General features: G+C 47.8%; 1 protein-coding gene across 1 annotated transcript in view; it reads right to left on the bottom strand.

Moving 5' to 3' along the window:
- RPA2 (replication protein A2) overlaps window positions 1-22,384 on the bottom strand; it is a 41,297-nt gene that overhangs the window by 8,872 nt on the left and 10,041 nt on the right. The window contains exons 4-7 of the mRNA XM_044286292.1: window positions 17,209-17,322; window positions 16,376-16,450; window positions 15,655-15,768; window positions 10,285-10,404 (exon numbers count right to left, since the gene is read on the bottom strand). Coding sequence (XP_044142227.1) covers window positions 10,285-10,404; window positions 15,655-15,768; window positions 16,376-16,450; window positions 17,209-17,322 — 423 coding nt within the window. The remainder of the gene's footprint in view (window positions 1-10,284; window positions 10,405-15,654; window positions 15,769-16,375; window positions 16,451-17,208; window positions 17,323-22,384) is intronic.

The raw sequence follows: 22,384 nt of genomic DNA, 5'->3' as shown, positions 1-22,384 counted from the left end.
ACCCGAACATCCCGATGTGTTCGGCCCAAGAACTACGATGCTCAATCAACACCAATAACCACCGCTTGGCACTGAAGGAAAGTTCCTCTGTGGCCTGCAGATTGAAATGGCATGTACGGCCAGCTTTTTGTACCACACTTTTGTTTATTGTGTGGTGCTATAGGGCTTCTGAAGTTGATCTGAAAGATCCACCCCTCCCATGTGCCTGTTGTAGTTCAGAATACAAACTGGTTTGAAAACAGTGGTAGTGGTACCACGTAAAGGAGCAGGGGAGCTGGCATTAGTGTGAATGGTGGTCATTACAAGGACATCCCTCTTGTCCTTGCCCTTAACCACCAGCATGTTCTCACGGAGAGCCCTACTTTCACCCACTCAGTGGTTGCCCTACTAGGGATCTAGGGAGGCCTCTGTGATTTATGCACACTATACTGCAAGCCACAGTACCTCTGGCAGTTAGGGATGTGAATAGGGGTATGCTAGTATAATAGTTATCCACATAGAGGTGGTAACCCTTATCCAGCAGTGGGTGCAGTAAGTACCACACTATCTTCCCACTAACTCCTGGGATATTTCCCTTCGCAAATGTGAAACTTGTGGGTGTACCCAGAGCTAATCACAACGTTTGTAAATCTTTATGCCATACCTTGCCGGTTTGCTAGGCGGGTACTGGTAGAATCTATTTCTCCCTTTGCAGAGTAATAGGGACTCTGAATTCCTGAGATGCACACAAACTCAGGAATTCAGGGCTGATAAATTGTCAGGGGATGGGGTCCAAAAGACAGGGACGGAACAGCTGCAAAAATGATAATTTTCCAGAACCAATGACAGCACGATAGATCTGCCTTCACAACTGGACAGAAAGCCCCAGAGCAATAAAAAAAATATAAATAAATAAAATTATATATATATATATATATATATATATATATATATATATATATATATATATATATATATATATATATACACACACACACACACACACACATATCTACTTCCTCCCTCAGTGTTAATTGCAGAGATCAGTAGGAGCCATACAAAATAGAATTCCTATAACCTCATTCTTTTTTACTTGAAAGACAAACAAACAATCTTCATCATCAACCATAAACCCCAGGGAGGGAATTAGAGGGGTGCCGTCATGGGTTCTGGAAAAACGAGATTTTTGTGAAACTCACCTGTAAAATCTCTCTCGCGTGGTTCATTGGGGGACACAGGACCGTGGGTACAGCTTGCTGCTGCCACTAGGAGGCGACACTAGGCTGAAAAGTGATAACACCTCCCCTGCAGGCTATGCTCTCTCCAGCCTGGAGAGAGCATATCAGTTTGTGCCCAAGCAATAGGAGTAGGAAAAAATAACCATACGGTAAACAACCAACAAATTACCAACGCCAGCCGGAGCAAACCAGAACTGGGGCCATGGGAGCTGTGTCCCCCAATGAACCACGCGAGAAAGATTTTACAGGTGAGTTTCACAAAAATCTTGTTTTCTCGCTGGTATCATTGGGGGACACAGGACCGTGGGACGTCCTAAAGCAGTCCACGGGGAGGGAACAAATCACATGCCCATGGAGAAAAAACGCCCTTGAGAATGCGTAACACACCGCCGCTTGCAAGAAATTTGCTGGCTGGAACAGTACCCACCGGTGCCTAGGAAGGCACCCGGTAGACTTGATGAACGTGAGCCCGGAAGACCAAGATACTGCCTTCCACTCTGGAAGCTACTGCATGAAGGAGGAGATTGACCCGAGAAGCGCCAACCGCTGGTCGGGTGGGCCAAGACTCAGCTGGGCGTTGCCTACCCGAGAGCGGCATGCCCGAGCAACTGTTGAACGGATCTATCTGGAAAACAACCTCTGGAGGCCGTCAGCCTCGACAAGGACCCCAGGATAAGAATTGGTAGAAGTCTGTAGGGCTGGAAGCGCTAGACAAGGACAAGCAAGCTCAGAGGCCAAATCACATGGCTGATGGAGAGCTCGGCCCGTGCACTACGAGGGAGAAAGAAGAGAAAACCATGTCTGCGAGGCGTGGAAAGGCGACCACCTTCTGCGAAAAAAAAAAGAGGATCCTGAATGGAACACTGCCCTACGTTCACACTTAAAGAGAAAAGTACGTACAGAAGGCGTATCAATGCAGAGAAAAAAAATTAAAACAAAAAAATAACACCAAACAGCTGGCTCCTGGCCGCAGCTGTGGAAGCAGAAATAAAACGGCCAAGACCGTAGGATTCGCCTCTGGACCAGAGAACGCCCCCCAGGGAGCGCAATATTGGTAGACCAAGCCCCTATAGCCAAAGAGGCTGGTGGTGAGATTTCTAGTGAGAGAAGCTAGTGAGAGAAGCTGACTGAGAATCACTAAGAAACAACCGCCTGAGGCAGGCGTGCCCACTACAGGCCAAAGGATCAATGCCACACGGGAAAGGTAAGTAAAGCCAATATGAGCACCGCCAGTGATGGGAAGCCCCGTCAGTGACCATATCGCAACAAAGCGGCAACGCTGCCTGGAAGGGCAGATGAGTGGAACAAAGACGAGAGAAATACTCTTGCCGGAGAAGCTCGATTACGACGTCCAACGCCTCCACCATACCCGAGGAACCCTGGGCCCGTGAAAAAAAAAATAGAAATGGGCTTCCAGAGCCGTACAACCCATGACTACTGGAGCTAGACAGGAGGATGAGGAGATCAGTTATCCACCACGAGGGGAGCCGGAAAGGAATGTGTGATCCGTACCAGGGAAGAAACCCCTACTAGCGGGGGACGTCGTAACAGACACCCGCTCTGAAAGAACAACCACCATTTGCTCGAGGTGATATCACTGACATCTTAAGAGAGGTAGCACCAGTGGCGTCACGGTATGACTACTAGAATCCAGGTCCCGCTGAGAACAGCAATCTAGTGTTGACGAGTGCCGTAGGGACCGATCTACCCAGTAGAACGCACTCAAAAGGTAGGTGCCGATCAGCCATGGTAACCACACCATCGCCACACCCGAACCGACAACAGAAGGACAATAGACAATAACAATGAAGAAGACCGGCACTCATTGTAGTCTTCAACAAAAGATTTTGTCTTAATTGGTCACATACAATACTCTGACGCGTTTCGGCTCACATGAGCCTTTCCCAAACATATGGATATGGAATGGATGTGGCAGAGGGACAACAGTTGTCAGAGCCACGGACCCTCATTGGTAGTAAACCAGAAAGAGGCCAGAACTAAAGCCCATTCCCGTGTGAGACTGGAGCTCTACAGCGTCTAGTGGAGATGCGATCCTCCACCTGAAGGGGAAGCCCACCAGGGAAGCCCCAAGAGTAATGTTCACGCCATACTCCAGCCGAGGAGTAGGCCACACCGTAGAGGCCACTGATTCTCGTGTTAGAGGAATCCGTTGCCTGACAAAAGAACCGTGCAGAAGGAACCTCAGCATGTAGTGGTGATTCAACCCCTCGTGCGATAGGGGCTACCGCATGCTCCGTAGCGTGGCCCCTACAGCGATTAGGAGCATCTAGCCCTAGCATGAAAACTACCCTGCGAAGGGGAAGCCGTTGTAGTAGCCACTGCAGATTGCCAGCATAACGCCCTCACCTAGATAAGGATGAGTGGTGGACAAGCATCCGGAGTCTGTGGAATATTCAGCTTGCTGGACCTTGAGCACAGTACTCTGCAGTGTGACTGACCTGAAACGGTGGAGGCCCAAGGGAATAGGGAGTCTCCAGGACACCTAAGGCTGGATGCCCCCCTGAGAGCACAAAGGCTGACATTCTTGTATCTCCAATCAGTGCATGAAGAAAGAGGGATACAATATGGGAGTATCCATAGTATCCAGTGGCAGTATCCATATGCCACTAGATGTAGAATATCAGACACCAGCGGTACCGACTGTTGCCACGGACCGCCTGTGAAAGAAACCAAGGCATCTATAGCCGTGGCGTAGCTGAAATACAGCATGCAAAGATGCCTAGTAATTCCCCCGTAACTGGATCGTTTGTAGAGGGTAATGCCATAGGAAGTCCGTGATGGCAGTTGGGAGATGGAACAGCAACCAACGGAAGTGTAATCACCCACTCAATGGGGGGGGGGGGGGGGGGGGATCTACGGCAAGCACTGCGCCCAGTGGCAGTGCCAACGCTTTACCTATGATCGGGAGGAACATATCCAGTAAGTACTGTCACCCGAGGTGGTGCAAATACAACACCATTGAAGGGGGTAACGCACCTAGCAGGAACTTGCATATGACGAGTTCTGTAGTCTGTGGGAAGTGCCATCATCCCACCCCAGAAAGGGTGCAATGCGTACGTAAACACTGCGACAGCAGCGAGAACGCCATAATGCCACCTATACAAAAGGTTAATGTATGCTGACGATACGGAGCTTCGTTGGAACTTCAATTCCGCCACTCACAGAACGAGGGGCACCTACGGCTGGCATAGAGGCCAATGCTAGTGAGGTCAGTCCACCACAGGAAGGAGGTAATACCCAAATTAAGCACTGTATCTAGTAGATGTAGATAGTGCCTAAAGAAGGGGTTAATGCAACACCAGAACCGGCTAGCACGGACGTAATCTAGGAAAAATAATCCGGAATCATGTCAGAGTCCGAATAACTGTCCTGCTTCGGCCCACTCGTGCGCAGTTCCACCTCTCAGCCTCTAGCCCATGGCTGTTGCAGGCTGTGGCTGTGTTGATACAAGAACCAAACTACCCGGAGGTGGAATGGAACTAAAAGGTCTGCTTACCGATTGCGCAGATGGTGCTCTATCAACCAAACGACCCAGGAGGGTGGATTGGGAACTTCCAGAGGTCCCCCGCTGAGTTGCGCAGGAGGAGAAACTCAAACAGACGCCCCCGGAGTGTGTGGACACCGGCCTCAAGGATGTGGCTGGGTAAGGGTTAACTGTCCAAGGACCAGGGCGGAGTCAGCGGGTTCCCGGGGAGATTTGCGTCAGAAGATGCCCCCCCCCCCCCCCCCCCGTACCTAAGGGTGGAGATTGCGGCCTTTAGTTGCAAAGCCGGCAACTAAAATTTTTCATGCAGCGGTACTTTGATCGGTGAATGAATGAGGCTGCCTGTGCCACTGGCCGAAAACAGCGCGGCAGCGAAGAAATGCGGTAGGCCCGAACGAAGCCGGGGCCTAGATTTGTGGCGCCGGGCCGACTGGGATCACTGCTCCACCGCTGGAAAACGGAGGTACCCAGAACGGTACTAGCAGGCGCCCGGAAGGGAGCACAGTAAATGGAAGTTCCTAAAGGTCCCCTGCTCGATAATAGATCGGAGGGGTGGGGAGAAAGGGTCCAAAATTGTGACTAACCCTTTCATTGCCCGATTTGTGAGGCGACATGCTGCGACTGGTGGAGGATTCGCAGCCTCCATAAGAAGGGGCCATGGTGTGAGGGGGACAGGGGAGGGACAGTGATACTCACCTGTCTTCATCTGTGGTCTTCACCCTTAGTCTTGTACCAGCAGGGCCACCCCACGACCGCTGGCACCAGGCGTCAGGGGTCCGGGCAGAGAAGGGAGAGGGAGGTGGCCCTCTTGCTGGCGGGAAGCAGGGGAGCGAGGCTGCCCTGGTCCGCTTTGCCTTCTTGGGGGAGGCAAGGCGGTGGAACCAGCAACACCGGCCAGCCTCCCAGGGAAACAGGGGCGCAAGCGTTCCTGTGCCCCGTCCATGAAATCTGTGAAAAATAACAAAATTATTAAAAAAATAATAAAAAAAGCCACCCTGCTAAGCAGGGAGGTCTGCCTCCTACGACACTAAGCTAAAAACTGATATGCTCTCTCCAGGCTGGAGAGGGTATAGCCTGCAGGGGAGGAGTTATCACTTTTCAGCCTAGTGTCGCCTCCTAGTGGCAGCAGCAAGCTATACCCACGGTCCTGTGTCCCCCAATGATACCAGCGAGAAATCTAATTACCGATAAGTGTAATTATCATTTCCCCCCCCTTCAACCATGACAGCACCATAGAGATGACCTACCAGAGATGAAAACACACTTTGGGAGGGACATGCTTGAAAAAGTAATCTTAAACTATGAAGACTCCAAAGCCAACAAGAGGTCCACTAAAAAAAGTAGGAACATTCTAACCTAGGAATTTCAACATTATATAGACAGAGACAAATAAAAATAAAGAGGGCAGCAATTCCAGATGTTATTTTCAGCAGGGTTAAAGATCAGTGGTGGTGCACCATAAGTCCCAGCAAGCAGCACGGAACCTATCTGCATAGGTCACCAGCTAGAATGGCTGCATGCAGGGAGGTTATGCCCTTTCCTGAGCAGCTATAGCATTGCTCCAGCCAATTGCAGTGCTGGCAGGGGAGCCAAAACACCAGTGTCCCCTGCCTCACCTCAGAGGTGACCGGAGCTGACCAGCTCAGCACCGGCCACCTCCCCCTGACCTCAACCTGCAGCTGTATACAGCTTCAAATGCTGTGATATGCTGGTCTTCATTGACCGGCCAATCGCAGCGCTTAGTGGTGCAGCACCATGGTGCCCTTACCGGGCATGGCTGCCTGCTGGTAAGAGCAGCCATGGTGCCTCAATTCCCTGACAATCGTGCCCCAGAGCCCCGCGGACCTTAAGTCACATCCGCTTGCACCGTACATGTACGGCACGGGTCCTTAGGGGGTTTAAACAAGTGGTAGAAAAGTTGGCACCCTTTCCGAAAGCAGTTGGAGTTCACCTATGAGAGAGACGTCTCTGCAAAGGAAAGATGGCGTTTTCCCAATCGAGTGTCTAATTGCTTTCACTGAAAAGGACTCCCGAGCACCTTCGTTTTGGATGTAGTCAGGACTGTAGATTAGGTGTGGATGCAATTGTGGTGTTTTATCTAATTATTCTTTTTAAGTTTTGCAATCTTTGTACTTACCTAGTTTACTAGTACATAAATTTGCCTGATCACCATTACATAATAAATTTACCAATATATTTTACTACTAACGTGCAGTCTTTCTTTAAAAAGTATCTGAGTACCTGGGGGCGTGGCCTGAACAGATATGTGATCGGGTGTTTGGCACAGAGCTCCTGGCACAGAATCCTGAAAATACTCTGCTAAATAGTGAGTGTGACTCAAAAAAATTGCAGCAACATGAAGCATCAAAAGGTGAAGGAGAGGGAAGGAAAAGACTGGCAGTGCTGAGCTGATGTCACAATATGGCGCGGTGCAGCCTGGGAAGAGAATGGAGGTAGCGGAGCGACTGGAGAGATTAGCACATACCAGGGTGTCCTCCGCATATGAGCTGGAGCCGGAAGTCTCCACATCATCCACCGCCCAGAAAACTGAAGAGCCAGCTGTACTTGCAGTAGAAAATCAAGAGGTTGGTGCCGTATCAGATTGGGCGGTTGCTGCTGAAACCGAACCTACCATCAAAGGTGTGTTTGCAGCAGTAGCGCAAAGTAATAAAGTGCTCGTCTCACTCAGCACTAATATGGGTAGCCTAAAAGAAGATATTGGGCTTATCAGACAAAGATATGTGAGGGAAAGGATTGGAGTAATGGAGGGCCAAGTAAGCGACTTGGAAGATCAAGTGCCGCCAATGAAGAGAGACCTTCAACGCGCGATTCATAATGTTTCGCTGCTTATATCCAAAGACAGATGACATGAAAAACAGGCTGAGGCGCAGTAATGTCCATATGATAGGCGTGCCTGAGCGAGCAGTGGGATCTAACGCGGTTATATTTGTGGAAAAGTGGATAGCAGAGAAAAGCTCTCAGTTTTTTGCTGTTGAGCGTGCACTGTTTCGCCCTCCACCACCGGGGGCGCCACCGAGACCACTATTAATGCAAGACGAGTCCTGGGCAGGACTCATCTCAGGTTAATTTGCATATGTAGCAAATAGTTTTTTTTTTTACACAATAAAAGCACAAAGAGCTATGGGGACTGGATATTGTGGATGTGCCAACGGCCATCTAGCAACCCATGTCCTCAGCTCTATACACAAAATCCCGGTGACAGGTTCCCTTTAAGAGCTGGAGGGAGTGGCAAGCCTATAGAGTGGGTGTCCGGGTGTTCTCTACCTGTTATTTTTTTGGAGAGGGAGGTGGCTGTAAAATTTAGATCATCCCCGATTGTTGGGCTTATGAGGAAGGTATGGGGGAAGATTAAAGACGTTTTGGGAATCACAGGGTTAAATACACATCTATATGGCGCAATAAGGCCTTGTCAGAGCCGTTTCGTCTGGAAGGATTCTCCCAATGGGAAAGGAACGGCCTCTGGAATATTAGTCAGTTATACTCTCAGGGTACTTTGAAACTGTTCCAGTAATTGTTTTTAGAGTTCAGGCTACATTCCATGCACTTTTATAAATACCTGCAATTAAGGCATGCTCTTGAATCACAGTCCAAAATTATGTCATTGCAGTTTGCCTCTAGTCGAATACTTGGTAAGATAATAGAGGTGGGTTCAGTGAAAGGATCCATTTCAACGATATATCTTGAGCTCCTAGGGGAGTATCTGAAAAAGTTTCCTCTGAAGGTAAAAACGCAATGGGAGAAGGATGTGGGTGTAATAACAGATACCCAGTGGGAGGAAACATTGGCTCTGACCCCAAATTTGTCCCTTAGTGAAGCAGCTAGATCACACCTATATATGGTGCACAAGACGTATAAATCCCCAGCTTTTCTATTTAAAATTGGATATAGAGATGATTCTACATGTCCGAAATGCCGGGAGGAAGAGGCTGGGATATTCCATATGTTATGGAGCTGCAGTGCCCTAAAACAGTATTGGAGTGATGTAATAATGCTAATTAACAAGATATATAGTGCACAATATGTGCTTGATCCAGAATGTGTCTGCTTCGTATTTTTGACACTGATAACTTACAAAACTATATTGTCACTGGAATTAATAGATTATATCAAGCACGTAAACCGCTGGCTGCTAAATGGATACAGCCTATTCCTCCTACTGCTGCTGAATTTATTGCAAGATTGAACATTGTAATAAGGATGGAGAGAGGGGTGCATATTAAGCGTAATTGCCTGTCGAAATTTGAAAATATCTGGGGCCTTTGGATGGCTAGATCTGGGGTCATATAGGGCGATAAGAAACATGCATGTAAATATACAGGGTAGGCCATTCATATGGATACACCTTAATAAAATGGGAATGGTTGGTGATATTAACTTCCTGTTTGTGGCACATTAGTATATGTGAAGGGGGGAAACTTTTCAAGATGGGTGGTAACCATGGCGGCCATTTTGAAGTTAGCTATTTTTCCAACTTTAGTTTTTTCAATAGGAAGAGGGTCATGTGACACAAACTTATTAGGAATTTCACAAGAAAAACCAATGGCATGCTTGGTTTTAACGTAACTTTATTCTTTCCTGAGTTATTTACAAGTTTCTGACCACTTATAAAATGTGTTCAATGTGCTGCCCATTGTGTTGGATTGTCAATGCAACCCTCTTCTCCCACTCTTCACACACTGATAGCAACACCGCAGGAGAAATGCTAGCAGAGGCTTCCAGTATCCGTAGTTTCAGGTGCTGCACATCTCGTATCTTCACAGCATATGCTGTTATGTTATGGGTTTATGTGTATTATCCTTTTATAATATTGTGACAATGATATGTCCTGACTTTGTAATATGACCTGTGATCCTGCTTGAATGTAAAATTCAGATTTGCATGGTCATGATATTTGAACAGAAAAAAATAAAATTAAGAGTATCTGAGCCTGAAATAGTGTATTTGTTAGCATCCCGAGCAAGTCAAACCATCTGTTCCGCTAATTATATACGGACAAATTAATAACTTGCCCTCTTTGAAACAGCATCCCTAGACATTACTCTGTACACACTTTGAGCACCCGTGTTTGCATATCTTGAATGTCACCATCTAATATTTATGCCAACTCAGTACTTCCTTCATTTACCAAAACCATTCCCTGTGATGTACAGGAAATGGCGACCAAAGCCGCTAACATTTTAATTGCCAAACAGAATACAGGGAGATGTGATGCGTTTTGGCTAAACAGCCTTTTCAAACAAGGTTGTTTGAAGAAGGCTGTTTAGCTGAAACGCATCACATCTGCCTGTATTCTGTTTATGGCAATAAAGTGAAGATTAGCATCAAAGGGTGAGTGCTGATGCACTTCTACTTGCATGTATGGACCAGCAACCCAGAAGACAAGCACCACCATCTTCTTCCAAAGTGCCGACTGAATATTTCTACTAACATTTTAATTAACATGGGTTTGAGAGAAGACAATTATAAAGTCTTTGTGTGTTGGTATTTGGCCCTAGAGACAATCATCCTTGTCAGAATGCATGATAAAGAAGCTTTAAGTACCTGATTCTGATGTGGTGTGAGTCCATTTGTCTGCGCATCGACTCCTCCTGTGATGCTTCCGCCAGTATTTCCAGCTCGTGCAGGTGTACTGAGCGCCACAGAAGTTCCTCCACCTCCAGGCTAAATTAAAAATACAGAAAATTTGAAGTGTTAAATAGATGATCTAAACTAAGTCTTCAGTCAAATTAGTGACAACTGATTTTCAACAAAAGCAGTATTTAGATATTATAGCGCCAGTACTAACAACCAGTAAATAACGCTCCTGCACACCACTGTCTGTATTTTGGTCTACAAAACTTGATGGAAGTGAGAAGAAATATGGAATACACGGTGGCGGTAAGCCAATTTTTGTCCATAATAGGACCTGCTCTATAATATGCAGAATGACCACACAGATGCGCATCAAATGTGGATGAATGGGAATGAATCTCTCAGTATGTACAATACCCCTGCGGGTATTGGCTGAAGATCAAAGTTCCTACTCTCCCCATTACCCATATTGAAAGCTCTAACATAACACTTTAGCTGCTTTCTCTTGACCTTGGGCCAGAAAGCAGGAGGAAGAATTATCTGAAAGGCAACTTTGCCTGTGCAACCCAGTAACATGTAACAGTTTTTGTAATGACCTGTGGTTTTAAGTGGGTTAGGGCTCTTTCACACCTGCGTTCTTTTCTTCCGGCATAGAGTTCCGTCGTCGGGGCTCTATGCCGGAAGAATCCTGATCAGTTTTATCCTAATGCATTCTGAATGGAGAGAAATCCGTTCAGGATGTCTTCAGTTCCGGACCGGAATGTTTTTTGGCCGGAGAAAATACCGCAGCATGCTGCGCTTTTTGCTCCGGCCAAAAATCCTGAAGACTTGCCGCAAGGCCGGATCCCGAATTAATGCCCATTGAAAGGCATTGATCCGGATCCGGCCTTAAGCTAAACGTGCATTGCCGGATCCGACGTTTAGCTTTTTCTGAATGGTTACCATGGCTGCCGGGACGCTAAAGTCCTGGCAGCCATGGTAAAGTGTAGTGGGGATCAGTATACTTACCGTCCGTGCGGCTCCCGGGGCGCTCCAGAGTAAGGTTAGGGCGCCCCACGCGCATGGATGACGTGATCGCATGGCACGTCATCCATGCGCAAGGGGCGCTCTGACGTCATTCTGGAGCGCCCCGGGAGCCGCACGGACGGTAAGTATACTGCTCCCCACTACTACTATGGCAACCAGGACTTTAATAGTGTCCTGGCTGCCATAGTAACACTGAAAGCATTTTGAAGACGGATCCGTCTTCAAATGCTTTCAGTTCACTTGCGTTTTTCCGGATCCGGCGTGTAATTCCGGCAAGTGGAGTACACGCCAAATCCGGACAACGCAAGTGTGAAAGAGGCCTTACAAGTTTCTATATATTTATATAGTAGAAGGATCCCGTACGAGTGGCCGCCTTCTTCGCGGCCATTCACTCTCTAATGGACAAGGGTGTCGTCGCCCCCGTGCCTCCGACGGAAAGGTTCAGGGGGTTCTACTCGAACCTCTTTGTGGTTCCCAAGAAGGAAGGCTCAGTGCGTCCGATCTTGGACCTAAAACGCCTGAACCGTTTTCTCTGACTGCAGAGATTCCGGATGGAGTCTCTCAGGTCCGCAGTGGCCTCCCTGGAAAGAGGGGATTTCATGGCCTCAATCGACATTCAGGATGCATACCTCCACGTTCTGGTTGCTCCATGTCATCACCGCTTCCTGCGCTTCGCGGTGGGGGACGATATATAATATATTACTTATAGTTTCTGAGCTATACCCTGCAGATTATCAACCACCCCAAATCTTCCCTTACCCCCTCCAGACGGCTGATCTTCCTGGGGATGCTCCTGGATACAGAGTTGGCGGAGGTCCGCCTTCCGTCGGACAAGCGTCTGGCCCTTCGCGGGTCGGTTCGCAGTCTCTTCCGTCATCACCGCCCTTCCCTCAGATCCAGCATGCGGTTGTTGGGAAAGATGGTTGCCTGTTTCGAAGCGGTGCCGTTCGCACAATTCCGATCCCGCACCTTTCAGAGGGCAATTCTGTCGGCCTGGGACAAATCACCGAGGAGTCTGGACAGGACCTTTCTTCTGCCTCCCCTGGCTCGGGCTTCCCTCGGCTGGTGGTTGCATATCCCTCTAAGGGGGAAGTCCTTCCTTCCACTGAACTGGCTGGTGATTACCACAGATGCCAGCTTACGGGGGTGGGGGGGGGGGGGTTTCCCTCCCCGGTCCGTCCAGGGCGTTTGGTCTCTATCGGAGTCCAGACTTCCAATCAATATTCTGGAACTGAGGGCGATTCTTCTGTCCCTCAGACACTGGACCCATCTGCTGAGGGGCCACCCTGTTCGGATCCAATCGGACAATGCCACGGCTGTGGCATACATAAACCATCAGGGAGGCAGCGCTGCAGCGATGCAAGAGGTGACCCTCATTCTCCTCTGGGCGGAGACGCACGTGCCGGCCTTATCTGCGATTTACATCCCGGGGGTGGACAACTGGGCGGCGGATTTCCTCAGCCGGTCCACCATCGACCCGGGAGAATGGTCCATGCACCCAGAGGTGTTCGAAGCCCTTTGTCTTCGCTGGGGTCGCCCCGACGTGGACCTCATGGCCTCCAAATTCAACCAAAAGGTCCCCCTATACCTGGCCAGGGCACGGGACCCGAAGGCATACGGCGCCGACGCGCTCGTCCTTCCGTGGCGCGAATTCTCCCTTCTGTACGTCTTTCCTCCTTTTCCCCTCCTGCCACGGGTTCTTCGGAGGATCGCGGCAGAGGGCGTCCCCGCGATTCTAATCGCCCCGGATTGGCCCCGCCGGTCTTGGTACGCCGACCTAATGTTGCTGTTGGCAGACGCACCGTGGCCACTGCCCTCCAGGGAAGACCTTCTCTCTCAGGGACCGATCTTCCACGAGCATTTAGGCTCGCTACGTTTGACGGCGTGGCTATTGAGACCGCCGTCTTAACGCGACGGGGTTTCTCCGCGGACGTAGTCCGCACCATGATCCGGGCTCGTAAGCCCGTATCCTCTAGGATCTACTATCGGGTTTGGAGGTCCTATCTGGGGTTCTGTGAGTCCCGGAGCATCCCACCTCTCCGGTTTTCTCTTCCCACAATCCTGTCCTTCCTCCAGTCGGGTCTGGACCTGGGGCTGTGCCTCAGTTCTCTGAAGGGTCAGATTTCGGCGCTGTCTATTCTTCTCCAGCGTCCCCTGGCCCCTCTAGGGCCAATTAAGACCTTCTTACAAGGGGTGGCTCACTCTGTTCCGCCGTACCGCCCTCCAGTTCCTTCCTGGGACCTGAATGTGGTGCTCTCTGCGCTCCAATCAGCCCCCTTCGAGCCTTTACGGGAGGTCTCCCTTCGCCTTCTGTCCTGCAAGGTCATCTTTCTTGTGGCCGTCACGTCTCTCCGACGGGTGTCGGAGTTAGCGGCTCTTTCTTGCTCCGAACCTTTCCTGATCTTCCACCAGGATAAGGTTGTGCTTCGGCCTGTCCCCAGACTTTCCTGCCAAAGGTGGTCTCCGCCTTTCACATCAATGAGGACATCGTCCTTCCGTCGCTCTGTCCCTCTCCTTCCCACCCCAGAGAACGGGAACTGCACCGTCTGGATGTGGTCAGGGCGTTGAGGATTTACTTGGAGGTCACCGGGTCCTTTCGGCGCACGGACTCCCTGTTTGTGGTTCCGGAGGGTTCGCGCAGAGGGTTGGCGGTCTCCAAGGTGGCTATTGCCCGTTTCATTAAACTGGCGGTGTCTGAGGCTTATCGAGCCAAGGGCAGACCTCCGCCTTTCGGCGTCACTGCTCATTCCACCAGAGCAGTCGGAGCTTCCTGGGCGCAGAGGCATCGGGCCTCGGCTGAACAGTTGTGCAAAGCAGCCACTTGGTCCTCTCTGCACACTTTCACAAAGTTCTATAGGGTGCACACGCATCCATCAGCGGATGCTGCTTTGGGCCGCCTGGTTTTGCAGGCAGCGGTTTCCTGATGCTCTGGTGGTGTTCCGCCTTGGGTTTGTGGTCCCTCCCTTCTTGGACTGCTCTTGAACGTCCCAAGGTCTGTGTCCCCCAAGGAAAATGGGCGAGAAAAGGAGATTTTTTTGTATAACTTACCAGTTAAATCTCTTTCTCGCTCTTCCTTGGGGGACACAGCACCCACCCTTCTGTGTTTGGTTACAGGGTTATGGTCTGGCGCCCCGTTGGGTTGCTGGCTGGTTGTTTCCGTTATTGGTTGTTATCCTTTCACTACTTGGACACGCAACTGGTAGCCTCTATCTCCAGGCTGAGGGTATAGCTGATGGAGGAGGGGCTTAACAGTTTTACTTAGTGTCACGCCTCCTAGGGAGCTGAGCTATACCTATATATATAGAAATAGGCTCGATAAGCCTCAGACACCGCCAGTTTAATGAAACGGGCAATAGCCACCTTGGAGACCGCCAACCCTTTGCGCGAACCCTCCGGAAGATCAGCCGTCTGGAGGGGGTATATGCTGCAGATAGGGACGGGGTATGGGCTGGAATAGCCATCTCACCGTCCGACGTATTCACCCTCAGTCCTTTCCAGCAGGGTCGCCCCTTCAGCCACTGGCACCGCAGTGGCAGGAAGCTGGAAGAGGGGCTTGGCGTGCGGGCGACCCCCTAGCTGGCGGGATGTAGGGGAGCCATTGCTGCCCAGATCCTCCTATTGCTTCTGTGGGGGAGGCAGCAGTGCAGATAAGTTGGCACTGGCGCAGCTCAACCCCGGGAGAGCAGAGAGGTCTAATGCGTCTCTGGTATCCCTAGGAAAAAATAAAATAACAAAATTAGAAGAAAAAGTAAAAATAACAAGGAGAAAACAGCCCTGCAGTAGCAGGGAGTGTCTTGCCTCCTTGGACACTAAGCTAAAACTTGAACGTAGAGGAGAGAGAGAAGAGAAAAATGGAGTCAGCCCCGAATGAGGGGGAGGGGGGGGAGAAAGATAGCAGCGTGGGGGGGGAACGGCGTGGGGGTGCTGAGGATGCTGCTGTGCTGCATTGTCCTGCAGATGAGCGCTCAGAATGAGCGACCACGGGTGCCCCCCTTACCCAGAGGTTAGAGTCGGGACAGGCCGAAGCACAACCAGCTTCCTGTCATCCCTCCTAGGGAGCTGAGCTATACCCAAGGTCTGTGTCCCCCAAGGAAAATGGGCGAGAAAATAAAAATTTATATTTTCCTGGATGTTTCACAAAACATGGGACAGGCAATGTTCTATGCTAGTTTTACACCAACACTATACATCCAGCAGGGAACAGCTAGTGTGAAACTAGCCTGAATCATACAAGAGCTATACCAATCCTGGTATATGGAATAGAAAGCAATACACCAGTCTCTAACACTTGCTTTGCATCAATGGTGAACTTACAGTACTCTGGGCATTGAGACTCATGTGAGCCTGGACAACTTCCAACATGTGAGACACAAATTCATTCATGTCTTCAATAGGTGCAATTTTAAATGCAACAACACTTTTCTTATTCTAAAAGAAACAAACAAAAAAAACAAAACAGTTGTTGATGTATGATAAAAAGTTAATCGCATACACAAAAAAACATTTGCAAACACTCACTTTGTGAACTATTGACAGGTCTCCATACATCATTAACACAGTGTTAAAACGAATCAACTTCAGATCTATAATCAGAAGCTCGATTTAATCAACACTAGTCCCAAGTAGATCGCTGTATGCCATACAGTTGCAAGAAATCACTCAGTTGAATGAACACTGCATATGGCAAAAGGAAAGTGTTTTTTTGCATGTCAAGCCTACAGATCAGGAAGCTCCAGCACTCCAGCTGTTGTGACCTGCTCTCCCAGCATGCTCCTCACACTGGGTTGCAGTTTCACAACAGCTGGAATGCTGACCTGCTTTATGTAGAAGGTTATAAACAGGTTTTTGTGTATCTGCCAGGAGCATTTTCCTGTATGCATGTTATTATTATGTGAAAGTAGCCTTGCACACGAAGTTTATGACAATAGCCATTAATTGTTTTGTGTTACTCAGATTTGTATTTCCACTCTTAACATATGATGGAAGGAGGGTCTTAAAAAATATATATAAAATAAAAACCACACCATGATTGTACCTGAAATGAGCGAAGATGACCGGACACTTTCACATAACTTCCAGGTGGCACTACTACATTTTCATGGCTTGCTTCCTGCAAATACAACACAATATACCCAAAATTACACACACATTAATAGAGAAATTTTATATTATTTATATATATATATATATATATATATATATATATATATATATATATATATATATATATATACACATATACACACACACATACACACATACATACATACATACATACACACACACACACACACTCTAGATTACTGAGCATGCATTTAAAGGATAACTTTTTATTAGAGCTAGGCATGTATACCTGAGTAACAGCTCTCATTAATGTCCTCTGTCCCTTTCTCCTGCTCCCTTAGTAGAAACAGAAGACAGAGGGGCAGCCCCTCCACACTGCATGCCAGCATTAGGCTTCAGAGTGAGGAGGCATGTCTCTCAGTAATCCAATCTGATTGGCTGGCAGGGAGCTGCTGGCTATAGCAAGTGTGTATGTCAAGTGAGGGAAAGCAGTTTTGGCCTCAAACTAGCAGAGGAGCCATCTGGAGAAGCTCCTCATATTTTAAATGTTTAAACAGCCGTAACTAAAGGAAAAACTCAAGAAAAACAGTGGTATGTGAAGAAACTAATGATTGCTTTATGCATAATGCTGCTGCAGCAGTAACATATGCTAAAATAGATTTTTTTTTTTAATTAAAACATGACGGTTACCCTTTAAGAACATTACAAACAATTGCATTTATGAGTCACTATTTACAATTAACTCCACAGTAGTGGAGTGGAAGGGGGGGGGGGACAAAACAAAAACACACCACACAAACTTACATCTGTGTCCACCCACTGTCGAACATCCATTGGTGCTGCAGTCATGTCATCTACTTTATATAGTATGTTTGTTGGAGCCTTTTCTGCATGCCTTACTATACCAACAATTGTTACCTAAAGAAAAAGCACAATTTTGCATTTCAGTTCACATGTTCTGTCCAGTTCTTAAAGGGGGTTTTCTGGTACATAGACACTGATGACTTATCCTCAGGCCGGGTAATCAATATCAGATCAATGGAGGCACGACTACCCCCCTGATCAGCTGTTGTGGTCAACCACCAGAAACTACAGTGGACAGAGCCAGAAACACAAGGTTCTGTCCATGGAGTAGTGGCTGTGCTGTAGCTCAGCTCCTATTCAAGTGAATGGGAGAGGAGTCACAGTACATCAGTGCCAGAAACTAAATGGTGGACAAAGCCTTCTCTCTATTGTATAGTTTTTGGCACCTGTGGCCAATCAGAACAGCTGATGGATTGGTACACTAGGTGGCGGCAGATTTAATTAATTTATGAAGTCTAATGACAGGTGTATTTAGGGATAACCTCTAAAATATTCTTTTGATTGGAAAAAAATAAAATAAAAAAATAACACACTTTACCTAGAGCCGACTTAAAAGGTGTTGCATCATGTGACAGCTAGGATATGCCTCCCCAATGTTTGATATGGGCAGGTCCTGTACCCATCGCCTAAATGGAACGCCAAAAGCTGTGGAGTGTCCACTACATTCATTTCTACGGGGCCGCCAATAATACCCGAGCGCTGCCGCCAGCTATTTTCGTCAGGCCCATAAAAATGAATAGGGGCAGTGGCCGGTCATGCTCAGTGCACTCCCATTCACTTCTTTACCGAGAGCGCTTTGTGGTGGCCAGATCGGAGTCTTCCAGCCACCACTTTGCCCGCTCCATTATCGATATAGCTGCGGATCCAAGTGAGGGACCTCCACCTATCAGAAAATTAGGGCATAGCCTAGTGATATGCCCCAATTGTATCAGATGAGGCAACCCCTTTAACCCTTTGGATACCGGAGGTTTTTCAGTTTTTATTTTTCTTCACCTTCCTGGAGCCATAACTTATTTTTCTATTCACATATCCATATAACAGCTTGTTTTTTCTGGGACAAGTTGTACTTTCTTTTAATCAAACAATTTTTATTGATCGGGTATAAAAACTTTCTGACAGTACATTGTCTCTTCTATAATTATACAGAATGTAGATACATTATCAGAAGACAGCATCCAATGACAAATCTATCTTAGCAGTATACAATGTACGCAATCAGGAGCAAATACTGCTAATTTTAGACAAAACATAGGCTTAACCTCCCCCGCCCCTATTGAACAGGAGCATGAATACCTCTGCCTCATCCTATATCCCAATATGAGTATGCGATAACCATTCATCCCACAATTTCTCAAATTTCTGAGGACAGAGTCTCTTCACAAACACTTCTTTCCATAGTCAACATGTCATGCACTTTCTGCACGAATTCACCCACTGTTGGCGGACTCCCCTGGATCCACCGCTGTGCCACCAATTTCCTGGCCACATAGCAGCCTCCCCACCGCCATCTTAACCATCTCACGCCCACCAATCTCTGACACATAACCCAACACACATCTTGGGGTCTTTTTGCAATCTCAACGCCAAATTATTATTATTAATCAGGGTCAGCACCTCATCCCAGTATCTTCCTATCACTGGACAAGACCAGAGCATATGCAACAGGTCCGCTCCCTCCACTAAACACTTTGGACACTTGTCATCAGTCCCAACACCAATCTTCCACAAAAATACGAGGTTTTGTATACTCTGCATGATAAAGAGCTGTGACAATTTACCCTGCTCACTTAAGGACACTTTGGGAACTGACACCAATATATCCTCCCACCGATCTTCAGAAATGGCCCCCAGATCGCCCTCCCATTTCATCATCCACGTCAGAGGGAACCCAGCTAAGAACTTGTCCAGCAATAGAGTATACACCTGCGATATCAATCCCCTCTTCCCCCCTTTTGTCAGAATAAGTTTATGTACCACATCCATCTTGGCTATGACACATCCTTTCCTCACCGTGACATCATAGGAGTGTCTCAATTGTAGATACTGATAGAACCAGACCCTGGGTACCTTAAAGGACTTCTGTCAGCCCACTAAACCCTTTTTTTTTCCCCCCGTTAATATTAATCCCTACACTGCAAGCTCCCTGTACATATGCTAAATATTAATTTTCGTTCAGTAGACATTGTTAAAAATCAAGTTTTATCATATGTAAATTACCTTGCTACCAGCAAGTAGGGCGGCTACTTGCTGGTAGCAGCCGCATCCTCCTCTCATCATGACGCCCCCTCCGCCGTTTGATTGACAGGGCCAGGGAACGGGTTCGTTCTCTGCTGGCCCTGTTCGAATTCAAAATATCGCGCCTGCGCCGTACCTTTCTTTAATCGGTGCAGGCGCACTGAGAGGCGGCCTCTCTCCTGGCCGCTCCATCCTCAATGCGCCTGCGCCGATGACGTCACATCTACACCCGGCGCAGGCGCATTGAGGATGGAGCGGCCGGGAGAGAGGCCGCCTCTCAGTGCGCCTGCACCGATTAAAGAAAGGTACGGCGCAGGCGCGATATTTTGAATTCGAACAGGGCCAGCAGAGAACGAACCCGTTCCCTGGCCCTGTCAATCAAACGGCGGAGGGGGCGTCATGATGAGAGGAGGATGCGGCTGCTACCAGCAAGTAGCCGCCCTACTTGCTGGTAGCAAGGTAATTTACATATGATAAAACTTGATTTGTAACAATATCTACTGAACGAAAATTTATATTTAGCATATGTACAGGGGGCTTGCAGTGTAGGGATTAATATTAACGGAGAAAAAAAAAAAAAAAAAAAAAAAAAAAAAAAAAAAAAAAAAAAGGGTTTAGTGGGCTGACAGAAGCCCTTTAAATTCTTGCTGCAGCCCCTGAAATGATTTGAACACGCCACCCTCCAGCAGTTGACCTATGCTCATTACCTCATGAGATTCCCAGTTCCGAAGTCCTGACAAAGACGTGAACTCTGGCAATAAGTTGTTGTTCCATATTGGGCACAGCTCTCCAACTCCCACCCCTCTAAGCCGCTTCACCTTTGCCCATACCTTCTTCATAAGCTCAATAAGCAAGACCTTCTCCCACACCACATGCATGCCTGCCCCCTCCAGTATACACAGAGCTGCAGTATCCTACCTGTCATATCCGGCAACTGAAAATCTATCCAACCCTTAAAGTGCCAAAAAATAAATCCATGCATTCGGAACTGCCAAACCTCCTTCCGTCTTTGGGTTCTGCAACGTTTCTAGTTTAATCCTTGCTCGACCACATTTCGAAATAAGGTCCCTGAACATAGAATGTTTCCTCCTAAACCTATCCAAAGGAATCCACACAGGGGCATTGTTGAGTACATAAAGTAACTGAGGCATCATTACCATATTCAAGAGATTCACTCTACCCACTACAGATAAAAAAAAGAGCCTACACCAAGTCCTTACCTTAAGCCTAAAAGTAGCAAGCAAAGGAGTCAAATTCAAGTCTTCAAAATCCGACAATCTTGGTGTTATATACAGCCCCAAATATTTGAATTTATTCACCCAGGGTACCGTACTGCTTCCCTGCTCAACCGACGGAACCTGTCCATCTACCGGCATCAGAGCAGACTTTTGCCAATTAATCACAAGTCCAGAGAAACTCCCAATCAATTAGAGACATGGCCGCATCCAGAGATGTCCCAGTATTGCCCAGGAACAGCAAGGTGTCATCCGCGTACATAGCCACTTTGTTCTGTACCATACCGTTCCTGAACCCCACAATATGAGGTGACAGGCGTACCAAAGCTGCCAGTGGCTCAATAGCTAGGGCAAATAACAAAGGCAACAGTGGTCATCCCTGTCTGGTGCCCCTAGCCACAGTGAAGCTATCGGACAACCCCCCCCCCCCCCCCCCCCCCATTAGCTCTAATGCGCGCCTTAGGGCTCCATTACAACACCTGTACGCATTGAATAAAACGTGCGCCAAAGCCCATAGCCCTCAGAATCCCCCACAGATAGTTCCACTTCACACTATCAAACGCCTTGGCGGCATCAAGCGTTAGCAAGGCCCTATCTGCACAATTATCCGCAGGAAGATTCAGAGTGGTGTACAATCTACAGATGTTTATAGCAGTCGACTTCCCAGGCATGAAGCCTGTCTGATCTGGATGTACAATGGTCAGAATCACCCTGGACAACCTGTTCGCCAACACCTTTGCTAGGAGCTTTACATCCGCTGTTAAAAGCAAAAATCGGTCTATAGGAGTCTGGTAATTTGGGATCCTTTCCAGACTTTGGAATGACTACTATTATAGCCTCCTGCATAGAATGTGGTAACGAACCTGTCTCCAGTGAATGTTCGAGCACCTTAAGGCCTCTTTCACACTACAGTATGTTGAATTCAGTGTTTTGCGTTCCGTTTTTCACGGATCCGTTGTTCCGTTTTTTGCTTCCGTTGTGGTTCCGTTTCCGTTTTTTCCGTATGGCAAATACAGTATACAGTAATTTCATATTAAAAATTGGGCTGGGCATAACATTTTCAATAGATGGTTCCGCAAAAAACGGAACGGAAACGGAAGACATACGGATGCATTTCCGTATGTGTTCCATTTTTTTTGCGGACCCATTGACTTGAATAGAGCCACGGACTGTGATTTGCGGCCAAATATAGGACATGTTCTATCTTTTCAACGGAACGGAAAAACGGAAATACGGAAACGGAATGCATACGGAACACATTCCGTTTTTTTGCAGAACCATTGAAATTAATGGTTCCGTATACGGACCGTATACGGAACGCAAAAAACGGACCGTATACGGAACGCAAAAAACTGTAGTGTGAAAGAGGCCTAAGTAATTCGGGGAGGAGTACCCCCTGTAACTTTTTATATACCTCCACCGGTAAACCATCTGCCCCTGGGGCCCTACCATTCACCATGTGCTTAAGCGCTGCCTCTAATTCCTCAAGTGAAATCAGCTCTACAAGTTGTACTTTTATTTTTTTAATCAAATCATTTTTATTGAAAATTTTTAAGAAAGCAATATCAGGGTTCACAATCACATTATGCCATTACCACCCTCCAAATACGATTCTATCATAGAACTTACAACTGGCAAAAATTACT

Source organism: Bufo gargarizans, chromosome 3 (assembly GCF_014858855.1).
Source record: "Bufo gargarizans isolate SCDJY-AF-19 chromosome 3, ASM1485885v1, whole genome shotgun sequence".
Taxonomy (NCBI): Eukaryota; Metazoa; Chordata; class Amphibia; order Anura; family Bufonidae; genus Bufo; species Bufo gargarizans.
This window is presented reverse-complemented; position numbering and strand designations above follow the sequence as displayed.